Raw genomic sequence first — 24488 nt, forward strand, 5'->3', positions numbered from 1 at the left:
CCTCTCTTAAAAAAAAAACTTCAGATAAAGCAGACAAAATGTGACCATTGTAAGTGTTAGACAAGCTAGAGGCAAACATACTATTAGAATCCTTAATAACCGTTCCAAAGGAGATACACTTCAAATCCCTATGTAGGGAGCAACATCCACATTATATTTCAATTTGCTAACTATATGTTTTTTATTAACCAGACAGAACCATAAGGTTAGAAACTCCAAGACAACTTACTCGAACAGACTGTCATTCAGTCAAAAGGGAAGAAACCACTTGAATAATAACAGCAGCACTAGCAACCTTTTCTTGCCACACAAGCAAACAAGCAAATTCCTATGACACCATATACTCTATATAGTAACAAAACTGTGTAAAGAAGAAAAAGACATCAAATCCACACTTAGCAACAACAAAACAATGCAAAAAAATATATAAGTCATCCTCAACCATGCCACATGTAGGACAATCCACAGCTAAATCAATAGATCTATTGGTCAAATTTACCCGAGATGGCAAAACTCCTCTTAAAACTCTCCAAAAGAAATTCTTAACTTTAGGGGAAAGATGAAACTTTCAAATCATCTTCCACTCACTTGGCACCACAAATTGAGAGAACCCTTCATCATTCCTACTAGCAACATGATACCCAGATTTGATAGAGAACTTTCCATCCTAGTGAATTGTAATCCCTTTATCCATATGACTAGTCACACTAAGAGGAATTTGAGGAATACTTTGCACATCCTCCATTGTAAAAAGCTCAGTAAACAAATGTTTATTTCAATCTGTACCCGTCATCGACTAAACCTGACACCTTAAACTCCTGCAAACCATCAATTAGAGAAGTCTGAATGAAAAAATTATCCTTATTAGGAAGCCATGGATCACCCCAAATATTAATCAAAGAACCATCCCCAATTCTCTATCTAACACCAACATTTAGCAAATTTTTGAACGGTGAAAGACTCCTCCAAATAAAACTAGGATTAGAGCTCACCTCTATTGAAAGGAAATTACCATCTGGAAAATATTTAGTTTTGAGTCATAAATAAGTTTCTAACCCTACTTTCCCAGCGTTGCTAAATTAAAAGTAGCTATCTCTTAATTGGCAAATAAGTAATAGTAATTTACTTTAATATTTGAGAGTAAATGATTTTTTGAAGTAAGATTTTTAAGATATTTAATTAACGTCTGAAAACTTCAATTTGAACTTTAAGTAAATTTTTTTTTCTTTTTTTTTTTAATAGAGATTCGTGGGATTACATACTCAAATGTAAATCTATCTGTTTGAGTAATATATCTTGAATTACTAAACCAAATTAAGTTAGTATAGTAAATTTTTTTTAAAAAAAAATTTAACACATTTAAAATATTTTCATTCGATTTTTAAATAATAAAAATTATAAAAATTTAAGAAACCACCTAACAGCTTTGTACTATACTTACGTCCACGAGTAATATAAATAAAAATCATAATAATTTAATTTATTCAGACATGTTGACTTTTTATAAACCGCTTACATAGAGGGTGAAAAACAACAAAAATATTTTGGTTGGTTCTTTCAATATTTCTCTTAATGCCACATCATCTTCAACCGGCATTTAAAAGCATTTTTTATTTTTTATTTTTATTATCAGCCAAATCCAAAGAAAAAAATTTATACTATATACTATTATCCTGATGGACAATAACTTTTAAAATAGTGTTATTATTTTAATTTAATTAAAAAATAATATTAATTAAATATTAAATAAATAATAAAAAATTAGTTAATTTTTAACTAATTATTATCAGAAAATTTATCAATGTTAAAATAATTAAAAATTAATAGCTGCTAAAACAGACTGAACGAGGTATATATATATAAAAGATGGTACAGCTGAGAGAACTGTTGATTTCATTTTTAAATAATACCCATATGTTCTCTTTTTAAATAATACCCATATGTTCTCTTTTTAAATAATCCTTCAACTTGTATGTGCTGTCTTTACACATCCCTCTCTATCTCAAAAAAAAAAAAAAAAATCCCTTCTCATGTGGAAACCATTGATATTATCTCATTACACTTAACTATTTTCTTATTTTATTTAATAATTTCACAAACATTTAATTATTATGAAATAGAACTCCAAATCCATTCTCACAAGCTAATCAAATCATTCTAATTAATTGATTTTTTGAGAGGTTTATGATAAGAAAAAGACTCTATAGCCCATTAATTATTATTTGACCTATTAAATTTTTATTGAATTAAAAAATTATTTTTTTATATAAAAAAATTATTCTCACATAACCGATGACATGACACATATGTCACAATCTATATATAATCCTTAAGAAAAAAATTCCATCAGTAATAATTAATTTTTTATATATATTTATTAACTAATTAAGATTTATAGCGGATATGTCAGTTTGTTAAAAAAATAATATTTTTTTAAATTTTTAAAAATATTTTATATTTAAAATTTAAATTTGAAATTTTTAATTAAGTGTTATTCTATTTTAGTAATAATTGATTTTAATGTTGCATAACTTAGGACTAATTCCAAGTCAAAGATAGAGAGGTGAGGGCTGCTTTTTTAAGTGAATAGGGGTAATAAATTTTGACCAAAATTTTGTGAAGCTGCTTCATAAGACCGGCGATATGTATAAAGAAATGGGAATGGCCTTTGTTTGACGAATATGGTTGGCTGCTTATATCCTTTTCCATGTCCTTCATTCCAAGTAGAATATTTTGTATCATTTTTCTATACTCTGCGTGGCTCATTTCCAATTATTATATTTCACTTTAGGAGCAATTTTTGCTTGCTGATCAGACCGGTCTGATTTATAATAGACTCAAAATATTTGAATTTTCATTATTTGTTTACATATTTCGATGCAGGTTGGACACCCTTGAGCAGCAATTTAGCTCTATATATAGTTGAACTTTTATTTGTTGGGTTTGGAACATAGGAACTAGCCTCTCCTCTAGCTTCAGGCAAAGTCTTGGAAAGGAAAAATGGCTGATGCTTTTGAATTTGGCTCCACTCCTGCGACACCGAAACCAGCTTCTGTCGCAGCCTCGACGCCTCCTATATCAGCTCCGCCTTCACAATTCCACTCTCCTTCCTTGTCTCGATCACCGTTGTTATCCACCGGTGATCATATTCAGCCTGCAAGCACAAACAGAACCCCGAGGACTTCAACTCCGAAGATATCAACTCCAAGACTTCGAACGCCACGGTTTATTACCCCTTTAGGTAGCCCCATCAGAAGGGCTCTTCACCTTACTAAGCTTGACCCTCAAGATGCTTGGCTTCCTATCACCGAGTCCCGAAATGGGAACAAATTTTACGCAGCGTTTCACTGTCTTTGCTCCGGGATTGGTGTTCAAGCACTCATCCTTCCTGTTGCCTTCACCACTCTTGGTTGGTAAGTGAGAAAGATATATTCTTGGTTGGTTTCAAGCAAATTATAGCAAGCAGCTTGAGCTATATTCATTTGATGTTTGATTACGTACAGGGCCTGGGGAGTCATAGACATGACCTTGACATTTTTATGGCAATTGTACACTCTTTATCTCTTGGTACAACTCCATGAATCTACAGAACAAGGCATTCGATACAGCAGATATATGCAGCTCGCAAACGCTACCTTTGGTAAGAATTCTAGTGTTTGACACAATTTGCTATGAAGTACTTCTCTTTCTTTGGTTCTTTGGGTATTTGGAGATGATTAATCAACTAATAATCACCAAGTGTTTGATATATTGTTCGTTTGATCTTAATTTTCAGGTGAGAAGTTATCAAAGTGGCTTGCGCTCGTCCCAATCATGTACCTATCAGCAGGGACATGTATAGCTCTAATCATCATCGGAGGATCAACATCAAAAATGTTCTTTCAGACAGTATGTGGAGAGACATGCAACGTCAAGACATTAACAACTGTGGAATGGTACTTGGTGTTTACATGCGGTGCAGTTGTTTTGTCTCAGCTTCCAAACATGAACTCCATAGCTGGGGTGTCGCTAATTGGAGCCATCACTGCTGTTGGGTATTGTACGATTATATGGGCAGTTTCGGTCGCCGAAGGAAGAATGCCTGGGGTTTCATACAACCCTGTGCGAGGTTCTAGCGATATAGAAAGAGTTTTTGATGTGTTAAATGCGCTTGGAATTATTGCTTTTGCCTTTAGAGGTCACAATCTCATACTTGAGATTCAGGTATGTATAAAAATCGTATATATGCAAGTTTGTCAATTCAACTTCTTGATTTCCTAAATTAAAAAAAATTCTAATCTAAGAAAAGTTAGGCATGGGTATAGATAATTTTTTAGCAATAAGCCGGAGATGTTGAAATTTCACAAGTCATTTTTACATAACAAAGTATGTTGGAAGTCAAAGTTGAAAGCTTTATTTCATTTACAAGGCAGTTAATAATATTAAATGCAAGTCTTAATGTAAATCTGCAGGCTACAATGCCTTCAAGTGAGAAGCATCCATCACGAGTGCCCATGTGGAAGGGTGTGAAGGTGGCTTATGCACTTATTGCTATGTGCCTATTTCCTCTCGCAATTGGTGGCTATTGGGCTTATGGTCAAATGGTATTAACTCCTTTCCCTTTCTTCATACTTGTACAACCTTTTTTTTAATTCTCAAATCAACAAAATTAATTATATTACTTAGGAAAAATTACTTTTATATCCTTAGGATTTATCAAAATTAACATGGGTATATATAATTCTCATATCTAATAAATATTTATTTATTTACTCTTGACTTGCAGATACCAACAGGAGGCATGTTAACAGCCTTATTTATGTTCCATGGAAGAGACACTTCACGGTTTATTCTAGCTTTAACAAGTTTATTCGTCATAATTAACGCATTAAGCTCATTCCAAATCTATGGAATGCCAATGTTTGATGATTTAGAGTCATTATACACTCGGAGAATGAAGAAGCCGTGTCCGTGGTGGCTCCGGGCGATTATCCGAGCATTGTTTGGTTTCCTGTGCTTTTTCGTGGCGGTGGCAATCCCATTCCTGGGAAGCATGGCTGGGTTAATAGGAGGAATAGCATTGCCAGTGACATTAGCTTATCCATGTTTCATGTGGCTTAAGATGAAGAAACCAGAGATGTATAGCCCAATGTGGTTCCTCAACTGGGGACTTGGAATCTTTGGTTTGGCTCTCAGTGGAGCTCAGATTGCTGCTGGGATATATGTTGTTGTTAGTACTGGTACCAAAGTTAGCTTCTTTAATCCACAGTAGTTTGATTAATGTCTTTAATTTGGAATAGAGTGGAGTGAGCATAATTGTAATTCTAGGGTTTTTTTTCTTATTTTTTATTTGTTCTTGTGTAATTGTGAGATTTATTTTCTAAAGAGGAAATAAATATAATACCAGAATTTTTTTTTTTTTAAATAAGGTTCTATGTTTTTCTGCATATAGGTATGTGTTTGCTAGCTACTTATTTAATTAGAGACATTTTAACACAATAAATTAGGTTATGATCATGTGATCATCTCTCTCATAATTTTTATTTATCATTTTATTTTTAATTGTTTCAAAATAATTAACTTTCTTTCTTATATATATATTATCTATATCTCATAATTTTTATTAATTTTTTTAGTTGTGTTTAAATTATTATTACTTTATTTTTTTCATTATATATAAAAATTCACTATTACAATCTTATTTAATTTTATTTTTAAAATAATTTCTCATTAATTGTTATTTTTTAAATAAATATTTAAAATATATTTTAATATTTAATAAAATTTAATATATTTAATATAGATATAATTAAAAAATTAATAAAAAAATTATTTTTTTAATATGTGTAAAAAATAAAATGGACAAAAATTATAAAAATAAATGAGTATTATGGTTAATATAAATTAACTATTATAATTTTATTTTATTTTATTTTATTTTCGATATAATCCCTCCTTAATCATTTTTAAATGAGAATTCAAATAATCTATCAACATTTAAATCAAACTATTATATTATTAATAATGATTTTATTATTTTAATAAAATTAAAATATGTTATAATTAAAAAATCATCAATTTAACTAAATAACTATTATTTTTAATTTAAATAAAAAAATTAAAATAGATAAATATTATGGAATGCAGGAGATATTTATTTTACTAATTCAAGAATGGTGAAAAAATTTCAAAATAAATAAAAATAAAAATAAAACTAAAGTTATAAATCTCACCTTTTATATAGTATCGGTGGTGAGTGATAAAATTCACCACTTTTTTATACTAATTTTAATAATTTTATTATTTTGATGGTAATAAATTAATTTTTTATTTAAATCTTGATTTTAGATAGAGTTGAAACTGAAAATATGAAGGGAAATTAACAAAGGTATTGTAGAGCTATTTTGAACGATTCTTCGTTTTTCTTCGTTTATTATTTAAATTAAATAAATTTAAAGTCTATATGAATTATACTCCAATTTATCTACTCTATCTATAATTATTATTAAATTAAAAAAATTAATTTTAATTAACGAATTCGATACCCATCAATTAAAAATTCTAAAATATTATTCATAATCCACTAATAATATATATAAAGAATTTGTTGGAATAGCAAAAAAAATTAGAAACTAACTAATAAGTCTTATTGAGTTAGCAACCCTCCTAAAAAGTTAGATTATGTAGATATAATTGGAATCATAATAAAATAAATAAATAAATAAATTGAATCATTTCACACAATTTAAACATTAAACTAACAAAAAATTCAAAAAATATATAAAAATTTCTAATATCAATAAAAATGGATAAGGATCTTTAGAAATTGAAAGAAATATATTGCTAATTGTAGGCCAAAAAATATACTAAATTTATAAATAAAATTTAGAAACGAATTTCATTCAGTTTTTAATTTAATTTTAAATTGTAAATGTTAAAAAACTCAAAAAAATTTAATCTCTTTTTATATTATAAAGCAAAAAAACTCCAAAAATAAATAAACAAATTAATCTGTTTTTAAACTCCAAAGTTAAAAAAAAAAAACTAAAAATTTAGGAAAAAATATTTCATCATGTTTTATACCATTTCTAAATAATTAAGATTAAAAAAATCCAAAATTTAGAAATATATTAGATAAGGAATTTAATGGTGAATTTCAATCCGTTTCTAAATTAATAATTTTTTTGAAATTCGTTTCTAAATTGTGAAACTTTATAAAAAAAATGAAAAACTTAAAAACAACTTTGAAAATTTGTTTCTTTAGGGTCGGATACAAATTTATTTTTATTATTATCAGATTGCAATTCATAAAAATTGCAAAGAAATATAATCTACATTTTTTTTTTCTCTGATAATTTTCTTCCCTTTATCTTTTGCTTCCTTTTTTTGTATATTTTATTTTTATTTTCTTTTACTTTTTCTCTTTCTTATATTTCCATATTCACTTCTTTTATTTTTCATTACCTTTTCTAATTTTTCATTTTATGTATTTCACTTTTCCTTCATTTCTCTCTTTCCTCTATTTTTTTTTTCCATTTTCTTCTTTTCATCATTATTCTATTAATTTTTTCTTCTTTGATAACTATTTCTTTTATTTTATTTTTATTATAGTATAATTATAATACTTTCTGTAATTTGTTTTTAATATTGATTTTATTTTTCTTTTGATTAATTTAATTTTATTAGTAATTTCATTTGTAATACTACTATATTTATTTATTTAAAGTATTATTTGTGTAGTGATTTTAGTAGTAGTAGTAGTTTTTTATTGTATTATATTTTAGTTTATTTAAAATTTTTATTTTATTTTTGAATGATTTAAAATAAATAATTTTTTTTAAAAAAAAATTGAATAATTTATCATATAGCCCTTGAGGTTTAATAAAACCTACAAATTAATCCCTGCTATTTTAGTTAGAAATAATTTAGTTTCAATATTTCATTTTGTTAATAAAATTGCCTTTCTGTTAAAATTCACTGTTAAAGTATAATTCTTTAAATTTTATTTTTTATAATAATTTAATTCCTTTATTTGTAGTAATTCATAATAATTTAGTTCTTACAATCTTAATATTTATAAAAATTTAACCTTTTTAATTTGAATCGACTTTATTAATTTATGATTAACAATAAATTTCATAAAAGGACTATATTGTAAAGGTTAATTAACCAGTTTTCGTGAATTCATATTTATATCTTAAATTTTTAATTTTAAAAATTTAAATTAAACATTTAAAATTTATTACGATTTTATCCATAAATCTAAATTAATAGATGGTACGTGACATTTTCATATTTCGATCAAAATTGATTTGGACTCATAGATAAAATTGTAATAAATTTTAAAAGTTTGATTTGATTGTTTAAAATTAAAAATTAAAAATATAAATATTAATGAAAATATTTAAATTATTTAGATTAATTGGTTTATTTGTAAATTACCCCAATTTTTTCATACCAAAATAATATAAATGTCAAAATGCAAGCCCAATTTGTAATATTCGAGTCCAACTATACAGATTTTTAGTAACAGACAAAGCTTCGAAACCCAGCCAACCAAAATCCCTGCATGCTACTCCGATGGCTACCTGCATGCTACTCCGATGGCTACCTGCATGCAACTGGTGGCAAATCTGCTATTCCTTTCCGAAATCATAATAGAAAGACCAAGTTAACCCTCGGCTAAATATATTTAAAAAAAATATTAAAGCATTTTTAAAATTTTAAAAAATCTTTTAATTAACCCTTTTTTTCTTAATTTTAGTAATTAAATATTATAAAAAAATTTAAAATATTCTGCATAAAATTTTTTACTCAATTAAATAATAATTACCTTCCATTTATGGCAGATATCCACAGAAGTTAGAAACTTGAGCATATTTCTACAATTTTATGCCCATAATGTTTTAAAATCTATAAAGGCTATACCAATTTGCATATTTCCTCAGGCAATAGCATGTAAATCATTTTTGTGCAAAGAGGTGAATTGCATGCATATAAAAAAAGCAATACCTACATGAATTAGTAAGAGTTGATATTCACTAGAGACAGAGAAAAGCAGAAGCTTAATTAACATCCTTCTTCAATGGTAAATACAAGAAGATTTCAAATCAATGGGATTGCCAAGTTTGTTTCCATGAAGAGTAACTGGGCATCTGATATGTTTGTAGAATTTGGACTTAACCAATCTTCCCAAAATGTAAGCTCTTGACCTCACCACAAATGTCAGATTCAATGGCACTGCTACTTTTTCTATGTGATCTTTTGCATTGGCAAGAAGTGGCACTCCTCCATACAGTGGAATTTCAGAAGCTTGCACTACTGTTATCACTCTCCTCTGGCTCTTCCTTGATTGTCTGAACTTTTTCATCTATGTGCATTCATTTCATTCACCCATCAAATTTTCATGTAGAAAAGGTTGAAATTTAGCAAACAATGAGCTGATATTAATTAGACATAATATTCACAAACTTATTTTTAAAAAATAAAAAAATTACCACTTAATCCCTATAATATTAAAAAATTTATTAATTGATCCTTCAGATTTTTAAAAACTATTATTAATTGATCCTTCGTACTAAAATACCTCCAATAAAACTTTTACACTCAATTATTATTTATTTTATTAGTTAATTAATTAAATAAATATATGAAAATTAATAATTCATTAAAAATGTTAACGATTACAAAATAAATGATTAAAAATTATTTTAATAAATAATTATAGTTTTTAATTTTTTATATTATTTATAAATATTAAATAAAAGTAATAAATATACTAAATAATGGGGATGTGCAACACACTATTTACCTTAAACATTCACTTTCTTAAATTGATTGAATAAAATAAAAATTTTCTTATACACAAATATAACTCTCATGTTATTTATTTTAATTTTATCAATATTATTATTATAGTGGTTAATTATTATATATTTATTGTAAATAAATTTTTTTTAATAGTATATATATATATTACAATTTTATTTCTAATAAATATATATTATCTTTAAGGGTAATTTAGTAATTGAAAATAAATGAATTTCAATTTTGAAATTAAATCAAACAAAAATGATATAAAATTCAATTGAATTATATAATTTTTATAAAACTATATAATTCTGAAATTTAATTGAATTTCACATGATTCTAATCATAAAATTGAACTTCATAATACCTTTAATTATAAAACTGTGAAAAGTGATAATTTTATTTAGATTTTTAATAATAAATAGTTAAATTTTGATATATTTAATATAGAGTAATTTTTGGTCTTTTTATACCATTTAGAGGATACAACATATCCACGTAATTTTAAAATAAAAAAAACTCTTTTGCCCCCTTTTTTTCAAAAACAAAGTTTAATAATTAAAATGACCATACAAACAATGGGCTCCATGCCATTTCTCTAACAAAAAGGACTGGTCTATGTCTTAGGGTTGGTACTGTCCGTTTCAGGCACTCCATTTAGCCAACCAATACAATAAATGGGGCCCATCCCCCAGCGTTTCCAATTCTCCAAAATCACCCAAAATTCCTGTTGGGTTTTGTCCCTGAAACTACTTTCGAATGACAATTCTACCCTTCTACTAAGCAGCACTACATTTCTTAACCCAGGATGAAAGAGTATATTCACTTACCTGCCCAGAGGCGATCTTCAGCTGGTAATAATGTAGCTCCAGAGGAGTAGAGGTGACGTGCACGGCGAAGAATGTGGCGGGATTTCTGTAGTGAATCTTCACCGTAGAATTCAATGACAGCATGTCTGTTGGAACTCCTGTCTGATCATTTCCGGCTTGCACGTTAAAGTTCTCGAAAACCATGTTCTGCTTTAATTAATTAATTTTGCTTTAGATAAATTTTCCCACTTCCCAAACACAAAAGGCATAAAAATAAAGAATTACAAGGCTAACACAGCACCTTAACGAAGATTTCAGGCTTGTAGGCCTTACTGGCGCCCCACAAAATCAAGCAGAAGATAGTGAACAGCAACACGAAGATAATTAACCCAAACAGATACAATCTCACATTCCGAGTTGAACCACCATCATCGCCGTCCATTTCATCATCATCATTGTCATCCTGATTAATCTTTACGTGCTTCCAGGCAGAGAGGCTTCTGGGATTCTTAAGAGACTCCGAGAAACGCGACGTGGAGGATTCTCGAGAGTGGTGAATAGGTGAACAATGGTAGTAATGGTGGGCTGGCGAACCAGTTGGGCTAGACCCATATGACATTTTCTCCACGTCGTGGTTTGAGGGGCTCTGTACGTAGTACATCGGTCGCCGCGTTGGTGATCGCGGCGGCCATGAGGTGTCAACACTGGTTCCCTCAGAGTCTGTCTTGGCGTGCATATTGGAAAAGAGAAATGAATTGAAATTTATCGACAAGAAAAGGAAGAGACCGGGACAGCTTCCTAAGGAAGCAAAGAAGCAGAGATAAAAAGAAGGATTAACGAGAGATTCTTGAATCACGAGACGAGGAAAATTGTATCGATGGGACTAATGGGGGATTTTTGAATCACGAGACAAGGAAAATTGTATCGATGGGCTCTGTAGCTCGTGTCGTTTTGGGGAAAATGGAAAAAAGCCGACTGTAAAACGACGCGCGTGCGTATTGTTGACGCTCTAATCCAGTGGGACGCTTTGGTGATGCTGTGTTCCAACTCTCAAGGCGTAGTCGCTGGAGAAAATAAATCCAAAGGTGAAAACAGTAGAGGTGAGATCCACTTTCTTTATGGTGGTTTGGTATTCAAGATAGTAGGAGGCAGCCCCAGCCACGCGCGAGATTGGTCCTAACAGGGAGTTTTAATACGTACAATTTAACCGATGATAGTTGGAACGAGTAATTGGAAATTTTTTTTAATGTAATTGAGAGTATGATTTAATCAAATAAATCTCATATATATTTATTTTATTTTTTAATAAATAAAATAATATTTATGAAAATAAAATTTTAGTAGGAGCAAATTTGATATTTTTAGAAAAAAAATAAAGTAGATGAAAAATCTGAGAAAGAAATAAGAGAAGGATGTGGGGGGAAATGGCCTGGATTTTGCATCCCATCCCCTCCCGACTTGAACCAACTTAATTGCAGCCATCATAACCTGACCCCTACCATCACATACCTGCATCACTATTTACTCTATAACAGAAAATATTTATTTAGATTGGATTCTTATAGACCATAATATTTACTCTATAAATTCTTAAGAACTCTATTTATATAAGAATTTTTATAATTTTAAAACTAAAACTCTAATTTAACTATTTTTATTGAAAAAATTATATAAAATTACTTGAAAAATTGCTTTAGATACATTTATTTCAGGTTCTTGATGGAAGGTGTCTGGGCGTACGGGCTAGAGACGGAGCTACGGCGAGGCAAGAGAACCATGGACCTTCTGAAAAATTACAAATTATATAATTTTATATATTGTAAAAAAAATTATTATTAAATTTCTATATATTTAAAAAATTTATTAATTAGTTTTTATTTTAAAATTATTTAATTAAAATATTTTTTATTTTATAAAATTAAATTTTTAAATCTTTTATTAAATAAATTCTAATCTGCTTTCAATAATATTATTTAGTTCATTTAATGTTAATTATTTATTTGATTTTATCCCTCTCATTTTTTATTTTTTCAATTCAAAAAATTTATTTTTTATTTTTAAAATTTCAATTCTAATATGTAAATTTTTTTTAAAAAATTATTTATTTATTGTGTAATTTAATTTTATATGCTAATTTTATTATTAAAAAATAATTATCTCACTTAATTAATTTCTAATTTATTTATATAATTAAAATTATTTGTTAAGGTATCTAAATTTTCAGAAATAAATTTTAAATTTTTATAGATAAAACTATTTTATGATTAATGTTTTATTAATTAATGAGTTTTATAGACTATTTAAATTTAAAAAATAATTTAATTTCAAAAATATAAGTTTAATGAGTAATGGGTTAAATATTTAAATATAAATCAAGTATTATTTTTTATAGATAATAAGTTAGATTATTTAAATTTAAAAAAATGAAATTAAAATATTATTCCTATAACTAATGGGTTAGATAATTTAATTTTAAAAAATAAAATTTATAATAAATATTATATTAAATTATGATGTTAGTTTAATATTATTATTTTTTTTATGGATTTGATGCCATATTCATAATAGAAAGATTTTTTTTATAATAAATATTATTAAAAATTGATTTCATAATAAAATAAGAGATAAATTCATTCAAAGGTATATTTATAAATATTAAAAATAAAATTATTATTATTATATTTTAATTAATAAAAAAATTAAATAAATTGTAATTTAATTATAATATTATATATATATAATTCGCTTTAAAAAATTATTAGAAAAATATAAAACTTCCGTGTAAAATATGAATACTTTAAGCAACAAAATAACCGTATAAGCCGGAAAAAAAAAATAAAGGCCAACCGTTCCTTTAAAAGCAGAATTTCAATTTAAATAAAATTAATATAGTAATAAAATTTAAAATTTAAAAAAATAATTCAATTTTATATTAATTTTTAGCCAATCAACATAGAAGTAGAAATTCTTAAAAGAAGTAGAAATTTTTAAAATACCCAAAACAAATATACAAAATAGAAAATTTTGGCCGTTACGTAGGTGATTAACGGGTTGAGTTGGATATTGCCATATTTTTAAAAAAAAAAATTCCATTTTTATAAAAAAAATACTTTTCTATTTTAAATTAATAAAAAAATGTGATTTAACTAAAAACTAATGTATATAATATATAATTAATAATTAATTTTAGTATAACATGTATATATACGTATATGTATGTATAATTTAAATGAATATAAATATTAATTTTAAAATTTTTTTTTTTCAATTCATACATAATATATCTAAATTATTTAGTTGTTTATATTCAAACAACTGTAATTTCCGAACTTGTTTCAATTTATTATTTGAGATAATTCAGTTTTTTTTTTTTTGTATTATGCAGTTGATTTTTTTAATTTTTTTTTAAAATTAAAATATTAATTTTAAATTTTTTTTCTCTATTATAAATTCCCATTATGTAATTTTCTTTCAAGAGTTTATAGTTAGCTTAAAATTTATTTATTTATTTATTTCTATTTATTTTAGTTTATAGCTATATTAAAACTTATATAATTTGATTTTATAATAATATTATATTTTTTATTTTTATTTAATGTAACCTAATTTTAATTTTACTTCTTTTATTTTAATATAAGAATATTCTATTTTACTTTATTTTAATTATATTCAAACACTAGTTAATATCATTAATTTTTTTCTTCATATAGGATGATATTAATATATTATTTCTAAACATATTTTACATAAAAATTATATATAAAATAAATTTAAATATTATATTTTTAATAAAATACGTTAAATTTCTGAATTTTAACAAAACCCACGAGTTAATCTGTGTAGTAATTGAGTCTTTAAATTTTAAATCTGTTAAATAAATTGGTCATTTTGTTAAAGAAACACTAATTTACAGTTAATTAATTTTCTAAAGACAAAATTACCCTTAAACAATTATAATATTTTCTTTCCCTGACCTCTCCATTATTGACCACCTGCAATCACTAGAGCTTATAGCCATGGCATTTTCAAGCGTCCTAACCTCACTCAAACAAGGCAAGCCCCAAACTATTGAATTTCTTTTTACAGCCTGCTTAGAAGATTGAAAACAAAAGTCAATGAAGCACATATGTTACGATAGTAACTGTGGCCAAAATTATTTTCCTGATCATGATCTATTTTGTAGTTCCCGAGAGCAACGAGGGTGCCATAGCCGAATTTCTAACCAGCGAAAATGCTGAGATCTAAACATCGTTTAGATCTCCCAACTATCCACTAAAGGCTCAAAATGCAACGTTCTTTATACTTGGACCATATGCACAAGTGTCTTCGCAACTTTGGTTGAAAGAGTGAATAGATTTTCCATACTCTTTAAACAAAATGATTTGAGGTTGAAAAAAAAATATGAGAGATGGTAAATTTATTTTTTATTTTATTGAACTGATATTTATATATATTTGTAGAGGATTTTAAATTTGTTATTTTATAATATTTACAATAAAAATAAATACTACATAAAGAATTTTTATAAAAAGAATGAGAAAGGACACTATATTTTGCAACCTCTTGTTGTATTATTCTGGTCCAATCAACATTTTCAGTATCAGTTTTGGCTTTTGCATCTGTCTCTGGCATCTTTTCTACAACATTTGCTACCATGTTGCTTTTGTTGAGTCCTCTTTTTTGTTTGAATTTTGCAAACCATTCGAGATAGCCATGCAACTTGAAATAAGTATCTTTGGTGTGTCCAATACTATTGTAGTAATCACAGGTTCTAATTCCTTCTTTCTTTGGAATCTTTCCTTCTGAAACTGATTCTTACCGACATAGCAGAGTTAAAAATATCGGTAGAATCAACATTAATTTCTTTTTATTTTTCTACTCTTAAGACTATAGAATAAGCCTTATTTATACTTGGAAGATGGTCCATTAAAAGGATTTGGTTCTTAACATGCTCATAGGTGTCGTTCAAGCCCATTAAAAATTAGATAAACTTATCTTCATTTGTGATAGCATCTAGTTCAGTTGCAGCACTACATTCACATATAGGTAATTGTTTTAAACATGCTAATCCATCCCACAGCCATTTGAGTTTAGTAAGATATACCATAATGGATGCGTTGGATTGAACCAAAGAAGTTATCACCCACTTAATTTGATAGAGAAGGGGTTCATTACTTTCTCCAAACCTTGCCTTTGAGTTCTTTCCAAAGCTCCTTTGAGGATGATGCATATATGAAAGCATCTATTAATTCCTTTGATATTGAGCTTAAAATCCATGATGTTACCATACTATCTACCTTCTTCCATTTCTCCATATTTGCATGTTCAGTAGGTGGTATCTCACAAGATCCATCAATGCAGTAATAAGTATCGTACCAAGATTATCTGAGTTTTGCAAGTTAAGGAGTCATTGTTTGGTGGACTTGTTCTCTGGTAGCACGTGGTACTGCAATAGGAGGTGCTTCAACAGCTTGGGCATTAGGATGACTATTTGCTAAAAATTATGAGCTGAGAGATTAAGGTTTACAATAGTACAGATGGCTCTAATACTATTAGGGGTGAGCATTCGGTCGGTTCGGTTCAAAACGAACCAAACCGAATAAACCGAAAACCGAAATTTTAGTGTTTATGAAAACCCAACCAAACCGATTTTGGTCAGAAACCGAATCGAACCGAACCGGTCTGATTCGGTTCGATTCGATTCAGTTTGATCGGTTTCGATTTTTAATAATTTTTTTATTTTTTACACTTTATTTTTAATATTTTAAAATTTAATTAAAATATTTTAATCTTAATATGATTTAATTTCTCTATCTTATTGAAAAAATATATTATTATCACTAATCGGTTCGGTTCGGTTTTTTCGGCTTTTTTCTGATCAAAACCAAACCGAACCGAAATAACCGAAATTTCTGAAATTAAAAACCGAACCGAAATGTATAAAAAATCGAATCAAATTTTCAAATCGATTCGGTTCGATCGATTTTTTCGGTTTGAACCGAATACTGCTCACCCCTAAATACTAGGGTGTAGTCCATAGATTTTGGAGGTCTGGAGTCTTAAAGTCCCCTTGAAAAGTTGCAATATAGAGCTATTTTGCACTTCTCTTCCTCCCCGTTGGTCTCTGCCGAATGTTGGGATGATCAAACATGAATTTGGATGCCACGACTCAAGCTTCATCTTATGGTCTTTGTTTAGTAGTTGAGCTTCGATTTTTTTATTTTGTCATAATATGATACTAGAAATGGCTAATTGACTAGTCGAATGAAGGTTATGTCTTGAACAATAGCTTAGCATAAGCTATTATGCTTATTGTAATAATCCGACTAAAATTAATTATTTTTTTCACTTAGTCTGATTATTCTAAGTTGTTTTAATAGTTTTGAACTAGATTACATATAACTTTCAACTTTTTAATATGAAACTGATATGAGACTTAATATTCTCACTTAATTTTATTAGTTTTGAGCTAGGTCATATATAACTTTTAACTTTTCAATATGAAACCGAGGTTATTTAACTTAATTTTACGATACTCTTATCATAACTATGCTATGTTGCACTATACTGAATTGGATATAATTATTAAACTAAATCAGACTCTTAATATTATAGTGTGTTAGTGCTTTTAGTGATTCAATCTCCCTTATCAGTAGCTATTTTCTTACATACCCATTAATTTTGTATTATTTTTTTAATCTAAAATAAATTTTAAATTCATTTTCTACCTACCTCAAAATAGCTAATTAAATTATTTTAATAGTTTTGAAATTGAGTCATATGTAACTCTTTAACTTTCCTATATTAAACTGATATGAGATTGTGGCACTTTTTTTAGATTATGCTGAGTCCATGTTTCACTTTTTGTTTCTGATATTATGTAATGAGGGAGAGCAAACCAAGTGGCCCATACATTAGGTGAAAAGTCCATCTGTACTTTCCTCTGCCCTTCAATTTGATTTGGCTTCAATAGGGAAAATTATTTTTTAGTTCTTGAGATTTAACGTAATTAACACTTCTATTTCTCTATTTTGGCGATCCAACACTTAAGTCTCTCACTTTCTCTTCCGTCTAAATTCATAGTCCTTCCGTCTATTTAAGCCGTTTGGTCAAAAATTTAAAAGTGAGAGGTTATAATTTTTTCCAAAAATATCATCCTCTTAATGTGAAATTTCTATTTTTCTTCTCTTTCATATATTTTCTATTTCATTTTATCCATTGTTAAATCTCCTCTTTTTTTTCTCTCTCTCTCTTTTTTTCATCTTTCTTCTCTCTCATATTTTCTTTATTTCCTTTTGACACTTGTTCTTGGAGGATTTCACTCTCCTTTGGACTCAATTTTGATCTAGGAATGAGATCAATCTGATGTTGAATATCCCGTAGAGGTGGAAGCTTGGATGATTCCTCCACTATCTTAGGAAACGCCTTCAACTTTTTTTTTCTTTTTTATCTTTTTTCTCCCTTATATTTTTTCTATTTTTTTTTGACATTATTGATTTTTCTTTTTTTTTTTCTCTTTTTCATCTTTATTCTCCATCATATTTTCTCTATTTCCTTTTGACATTGTTAATTTTTCTTCTTTTTTTTTCTCTTTTCCATCTTTCTTCTCCTTGAATCATTATTTGAGAGTTACAGAAAGGGTAAGAGTTATGGTGAAGAAGAAGAAGAATAATAAGTTACAGAAATGGTAGGAGTTATAGTAAAGAAGAAGAAGAAGAAAAAGAAGAAGAAGAAGAATTTACAGTGAAGAGGCATTGGGTTTGAGTTTTGTGATTTTGAAATAGCGGGACTTTTAATGAGAGTCAATTTTGTCAATTCACGTTTCCCAAACGACTATTTTGGACGGAAAGACTACGAATTTGGACAGAAGAAAAAGTGAGGGACTTAAGTGTTGGATCGCCAAAATAGAGGAATAAAAATATTAATTACATTAAATTTTAGGGACTAAAAAATAATTTTTCCGCTTCAATATAATGAAACTCTCTCTTTGTTTTGAAAAAAACAGGAGGTGTTTTTCTTTATTATTAACAGATTTAAGAGAAATTATTTAATAATAATAATTAAAAAAAAAAACAGGTGTAAGAGCAATTAGCGCCGAGACTATTTGGAATATTATCCTTGCGTTTGACTATGCAAAGGGAAACAAGAAAAACAAGTGTATATAAATTTTTTTAAATTTTTTTAGTTAAAATTTAAGTATATTATAATTTTTATCTATTTTAATTTTTTATATATACTAAAAAATAATTTTTTATTAACCTTCTAATTATATTTATATTAAAATCATTGACTTTTATTAAATACTATTTCCGTATTATAATTTTTAAAAATTTATTAAAATGTATCTGAATTTTTTAAAATTTTATAAAATAGTTTCTGCACTAATTTTAACTTAACTATTTTAACTATTAAGCAATGAAAAAAAAGTCTGAAGTCCTTTGAATTGGAGAAGCTAATTAATTTAAATTTTTATAAACTTATGAAACCAACTATGAATTTTTATAAATAAGTTATCAAATAATTAATAGCAAAAATAATATTTGAATAGAAAAATTATTATTTTATTTTTATAATGTAAAAAAATTTACTAATTAAATTTTTAAATTTTAAAAAATATATTAAAACGTGTTTAAATTTTTAAAAGTTTTACAAAATAATTTCTGCATTAATTTTAATTTAAAAAAAATTTAAAATACTTTTAATGGAAGGGATGAGACCGATTATATTTTTTTTTATATTATAGAAATCAAATATTAAAATATTTAATGTTTAAAATTAATGAATGATTAATTGGTATTTTGTTAATATTTTAAAAATATTTTAATATATTTTTTAAAATAAAAGAGGTAATTAATGAATTTTTTTATGGAATAAAGTTTAAATAGTAAATTATCCTATTTTTATTAAATTTAAATGCTCAGCACTATTGCCCTTCACAGCCATGGACTTCCTTCAACAAAGAAAAAAAGTCCAAAGAAAAAAGAGTTGGGCGTTAGAATTTGCTAAAAGAAAAGGCAACACTAGAAAAAGGAAGAAAAATAAAAAGAAAAAGAAAAAGCGCAACGCTAAGGCTTTTTGATTGGTGGGAGACACTACGGCCCGCAGTTCTTCTGGTGGGCAAGACCTGATCGGAGCGCGATTTCATTCTTGTAGGCCCAAAAACTGGGGCTCACCGGTGAATCAGAAAGGACATTTATGAATTATGCAATGATGATTCATCATAATTCCATAGATTAATTGTATGGTTCACTTCATGCCAGCTGCACACCATTCAAAATTTTAATTATTTTTCAGTGGTAATATGAAATCAAACATTACCAAATTCTTCTTCTCTAAAATAAATTAATAACAACAATAATAATTTATATTACTTATTGTTTATCAAAATATAGTTTTATTTTACTTACTATCACTTATTTTAAAAAATTTAATTTATTTTCAATTATATAATCACATTAATATTTACACCATATAATATGAGATCTCTCAAATTTACTCAGATACATTTACTATTAAACTAAATCACACATAGACATAACTTTGTTATCTAAATTGTCTATGTGGTTGATGCTTTTTATTACCTTTAACATGTGAGTTGTGTTGTGGTCAAAACCGTGAGCTTTGGTAATCTTATTTCTTTGGAACATTGTCCTTCCACATCAACTTTCTTTCCTTTGCTATGCCTTTCAACCTTCTCAAGAATATCTTTTTTTCACTTAAGATAAAACTGTTACTTGTTCTTGTGGATTAACAATGTGCTAAGCTTCATTGTGTTATATTATTACTTAAGCATGTTAGTTCCATGGATGGGAAATGCCCCTTGGTATAATTTGCCTCAAAGGCAAATAGATGATGATGTTGTTAGGTGGATGAGTGATGTAGAATCATAAATCTATCACATGAATTTTCATATGTATGTCTTAATTCATATAATATTTTAAGATCAGTATTCATATAACAAATTTTTAATATAATAACATATATTTAACACAAATAATATTAAGAGTTTCACGGTTTAAATGTATATTGATGTTTTGAAGTCCAGAAAATAGGGTTTACAGTACCCTCTTTATTCCTTTTCCTTTTATTCTTTAGTGACGTATAACCGCCTTTCTGCTACAATGCCACCTGTTTCTGTCACTCAAGCCGTACGGACGGACGGGTCAGAGTACCTCTCCACGCCAGACGGTCATTTAATTCCCTCGACGCACATGCTGGCTGGAATGCAAGTGACTGAGCTTGCTTCCCTTATTTTTTGTCACATCACCGGGTCAGATTTTTCATGGGTAGACCCGCGTGCGTAGTCAATTCAATCTACTTCTGATCACAAGATTGGGTCGTGCGTTGCTGAGCCGACTTACTTGCATACGACTCAATGGGCTTTGGATCTTAATCTTGCTCCAGGGCCAAGCCTCCCCTTGGAGACAGAAGGCCGTTGATCATCATGTTCCTTATATAGAGAATTGAAATACTCCACTTAGTTATAAAATAAGAGTCTTCATAGAAATAAAAAATAAAAAACAAAAAATCAAAGCCTTTTTCTCATATTTTGCTATTAACACTTTTCTATTTGAAATTTTTTCACTTTTCTATTTGAAATTTGTTGCTTTAGTGTATTAACACAAGTAACAACTTAGACTTTAATATATATATATAGAGTTTATAATGCAAGTTAAAGGAATGTAATCTCTTAAATCTATAGCATAAGGACGTTAGTAAAGACATATCTTAATAAAATGGAATTAGGTTAATTCATATTTATGACTCGTTCTAATTTTTTTCATCTCTTATTCAAACATTGTGCATACTCTTATTTAAATTTTTATAAATTTTATAATTTCCAAATAGATTATGTTATTTACATATATATATATAGAGAGATAATTAAGTTATTATCTATATGTTAAGATAATTTAGTATCTCAATTAATATATTTTAAAATTGATACAGTATACAATATTTGTAATATCCATCTAGATTTTAGTGTTAAAATTTTAAATTTTCAATAGAATCTCTATTAAAATCTAAAATCTCAATATTGAGAATCTTAGACAACAGTAAAATATAATTTTTATAAATGTATCTTAAAAATATTAAAAAAAATTTTTTTATGTAAAATAATATTCGGTTCCGCTGAATATCTTCAAGAGATTTTTCAAGATTGAAGTCTTTTCCTTGGATGTTTTCTTTTATATATATGGATTATGAATAAAAGTAGCATACCTTATGGTTTTTGGACCTTTAAAAGGATTATGAATATTTGCTTCTTTGTCAACCATCTCCAATGGCTTCAAAAACGATCACAAGCCCTATCCCTGACACATGTTATACAATTCTAGTTGTGTCTATGCTCGCAATCAACCTGGTGACTGCTTCCAACTTCCTTTATGAAGCAACCTCATCTGGGCGAAACCACAGTCTTCCCAAGGAGCTTACAATAGGAGCATTCACGCCTTCCTTTATGGGTCTATTTATAGACATGAAACAAGTTGTTTTGCTTATCAAGTTATGCCCTGCAAGCTCTAAAAATAAACATTTTAAAATATAAAAAAAAATCTCATATTAAATAAATGTATATATGTTTGAATGAACCCTTCTTTCAACCAATTTCTGGAATAAATAAATGAAAGAAAAAAAAGAAAGAAGGAAAGAAGAAATCAAGTTGTACTTGATTCCATGCATTATCCATTACGTGGGATTGTTGTGCAGAATAATTGGTTGCCACATCAATGATTCCTCCTCATATTGTGTTGCTTATAGCATTCATGCTCTTTCCAACAATGTGTCATGGAGGAGGCTCAGCAGTGCAAGGTTTGAAGAGGAAGAATGGCAAAGCTATTAGCTAGTACTGGTAGATTTTATATAACAGATTGATGAGGCTATTAAGTTGTAAATCTTGAGTGAGTCCATGGATGAGCAGATGGAGAAATGAGAGTGAGAGAGGAGGTAAGAGAAAAACTATAGAATAACGGTAAAGAGAAAAACTTAAATTCTAATGTTATTAGTAAATTAAATGTTGTAGAGTTGATCACATGGTTGTTTCCCGTTGGGAACTAATTAGTAAGCCGATCATAACTAGTTTAATAACTAAGAAACTAATTAGTAAGCTGATCATAACTAGTCTAATAATTAAGAAACGAATAAATCATTAGACTGTACGTATCAATAATTATAACTGTTTGATTAAAAATTAAAGTATAAATCTTTACATCTATAATCAATCTCATGAATTAATACTGAGATATTCTTAAAAGTAGGTATTCTTCGCATTTCATCAATTAATTCAATTATTTTTCGTTTAATCAGTATCTTTAGTTTTAGATAATTTTTTATCATATAAAATTCCTTTTTTTTAATATTTTATTATTTTCTCATTGATTTGTTTTGTCAAGGATAGAATAAATATTTTTCTTTATGAATTTACTCACCATATTTATAATTCACATTTGTTCAAAAAGTAGGATTATTTTTAATGGATTAAACTTTTAGCATCATTGCCAGAGAAAGTTCTTTAATTAATTTGATTCTTTGGTCTTAAAGAGAAAATCTGATCATATAATGCAACTTTTCTATGATAAAAAAAATTGTAAAAACCGCTAGAAGCTTAAAGAAAGAAAGAAACTAAGGAAACTAACCTCTATAAGCACATGTATAATGGAGATAGAAGAAGCAATCATCATTAAAGAAGAAGAATTAGTCTCAGGATTAGTTGATTCATCAAGCGAATGAGAGTATGAATAAAAAGCAACGGCTTAAGAATAAACTCCGAGGAAACTAGCTACCACACCAATTCTAGCCACCTCTTTGTATCAATTATCTAAATTTATAGGTGGATTTTGAGCTAAAATCTGTGCTAATACATTTGCTATTTAAGGCTACGTTAATTTCATGAAAAATATTTTCTAGAAAAACATTTTTCATATTTTATGGAGTTTAAAACATTTAGAAAATTTAGTTAACGAAAAATATTTTACTGATTAAAGGAAAAAAATCAAGCTATTTTAAGAAAAATTATTTAAAAAAAAAAAACAAGTCATTTTCTACGCTTTAAGATTCTTATTAAGATCTCTATATATAAATTTGTTAATAAATTTATTTTTTAAATTAAAATTAAGTAATAAAAAATAAGTTATTTCGCTGGAAAATATTTTTTCATTTATAAAGTATTTTTTACGTATAAATTATTTTCTATAAATATACATAGTCCAAATTTTAAAGGAGAGAAAATGAAAATCCTCATAAATATCTCAGGGCATTTTATATAGTTTATTTAAACAAAGACCATAGAAAGAATTTAAGAAGAAACTAAAAACTTAATTTTATGAGAAATCAAATAATAATACCAAGTTTGCCTTCATATTCGTTAGATCACAAATATCAATAGATTAACTACAATGAACTTTTGGCTTTTATGACTTTGCCTTGAGAAACTTTTGTTCTTCTAAGCACTATTGGATTTTCATACTGCAAATTTCATTAGCTTTGTATTTGTGTTTAGTTTAGTGAGAATCTTTCTCATAGCGAAAAGCATATTAATATAAATATAAACTAAAAAGAAATATTATCTAATAAAACTTAATTAATTCATATTCATAAATATCTTAGACAATAATTTACCATCATTTTCACTAAGGCCTATCATTTTCATTATTATTTTACATTTTTTTATGGATTATTAACAGCAATTATTTATATTATTATTGTATATTAATTTTTATAAGAATAAAACTCAAAAAGAAATTTATTTAGGTTGGGTTTATATAGTCTCGCAGTGTAACATAGTAGTAGAACCCACATGAAATCTCACGCATTTATACTAAGAATCTATATAAACCGGTTTAGGTAAGAATTACTCATAAAATTGAAAAAAACTAGATTAGTGTGGGTCTA

The 24488-nt window shown here is 27.2% G+C and overlaps 2 protein-coding genes across 2 annotated transcripts; one reads left to right on the forward strand and one right to left on the reverse strand.

Annotated features, from left to right (window-relative positions):
• The first annotated feature begins 2848 nt into the window (after positions 1-2848).
• On the forward strand, positions 2849-5403 carry LOC110613269 (lysine histidine transporter-like 8). The gene is made up of 5 exons (XM_021754319.2): positions 2849-3413; positions 3504-3640; positions 3776-4203; positions 4452-4583; positions 4766-5403. The coding sequence occupies exons 1-5, from the start codon at positions 3001-3003 to the stop codon at positions 5249-5251; spliced, it is 1596 nt and encodes a 531-aa protein (XP_021610011.1). The 5' UTR covers positions 2849-3000; the 3' UTR covers positions 5252-5403.
• Positions 5404-8976: 3573 nt separating this feature from the next.
• On the reverse strand, positions 8977-11514 carry LOC110613181. Its single transcript, XM_021754188.2, has 3 exons — positions 10900-11514; positions 10620-10805; positions 8977-9349 (listed from the first exon to the last, which is right to left on the reverse strand). The coding sequence occupies exons 1-3, from the start codon at positions 11332-11334 to the stop codon at positions 9062-9064; spliced, it is 909 nt and encodes a 302-aa protein (XP_021609880.1). The 5' UTR covers positions 11335-11514; the 3' UTR covers positions 8977-9061.
• Positions 11515-24488: the final 12974 nt, after the last annotated feature.

The sequence above is a fragment of the Manihot esculenta genome, chromosome 4, assembly GCF_001659605.2.
Source record: "Manihot esculenta cultivar AM560-2 chromosome 4, M.esculenta_v8, whole genome shotgun sequence".
Classification (NCBI taxonomy): domain Eukaryota; kingdom Viridiplantae; phylum Streptophyta; class Magnoliopsida; order Malpighiales; family Euphorbiaceae; genus Manihot; species Manihot esculenta.

What these genes read in the sequence shown, in the direction of transcription:
- LOC110613269 (XM_021754319.2), top strand. Translation starts at nt 3,001, where the DNA reads ATGGCTGATGCTTTTGAATTTGGCTCCACTCCTGCGACACCGAAACCA. An exon ending in GCCTTCACCACTCTTGGTTG is followed by an intron (nt 3,414 to 3,503) that starts GTAAGTGAGAAA and finishes GATTACGTACAG; the next exon opens with GGCCTGGGGAGTCATAGACA. An exon ending in ATTGGGCTTATGGTCAAATG is followed by an intron (nt 4,584 to 4,765) that starts GTATTAACTCCT and finishes CTTGACTTGCAG; the next exon opens with ATACCAACAGGAGGCATGTT.
- LOC110613181 (XM_021754188.2), bottom strand. Translation starts at nt 11,334, where the DNA reads ATGCACGCCAAGACAGACTCTGAGGGAACCAGTGTTGACACCTCATGG. An exon ending in AGCCTGAAATCTTCGTTAAG is followed by an intron (nt 10,806 to 10,899) that starts GTGCTGTGTTAG and finishes TAATTAAAGCAG; the next exon opens with AACATGGTTTTCGAGAACTT. An exon ending in TGAAGATCGCCTCTGGGCAG is followed by an intron (nt 9,350 to 10,619) that starts GTAAGTGAATAT and finishes GAATGCACATAG; the next exon opens with ATGAAAAAGTTCAGACAATC.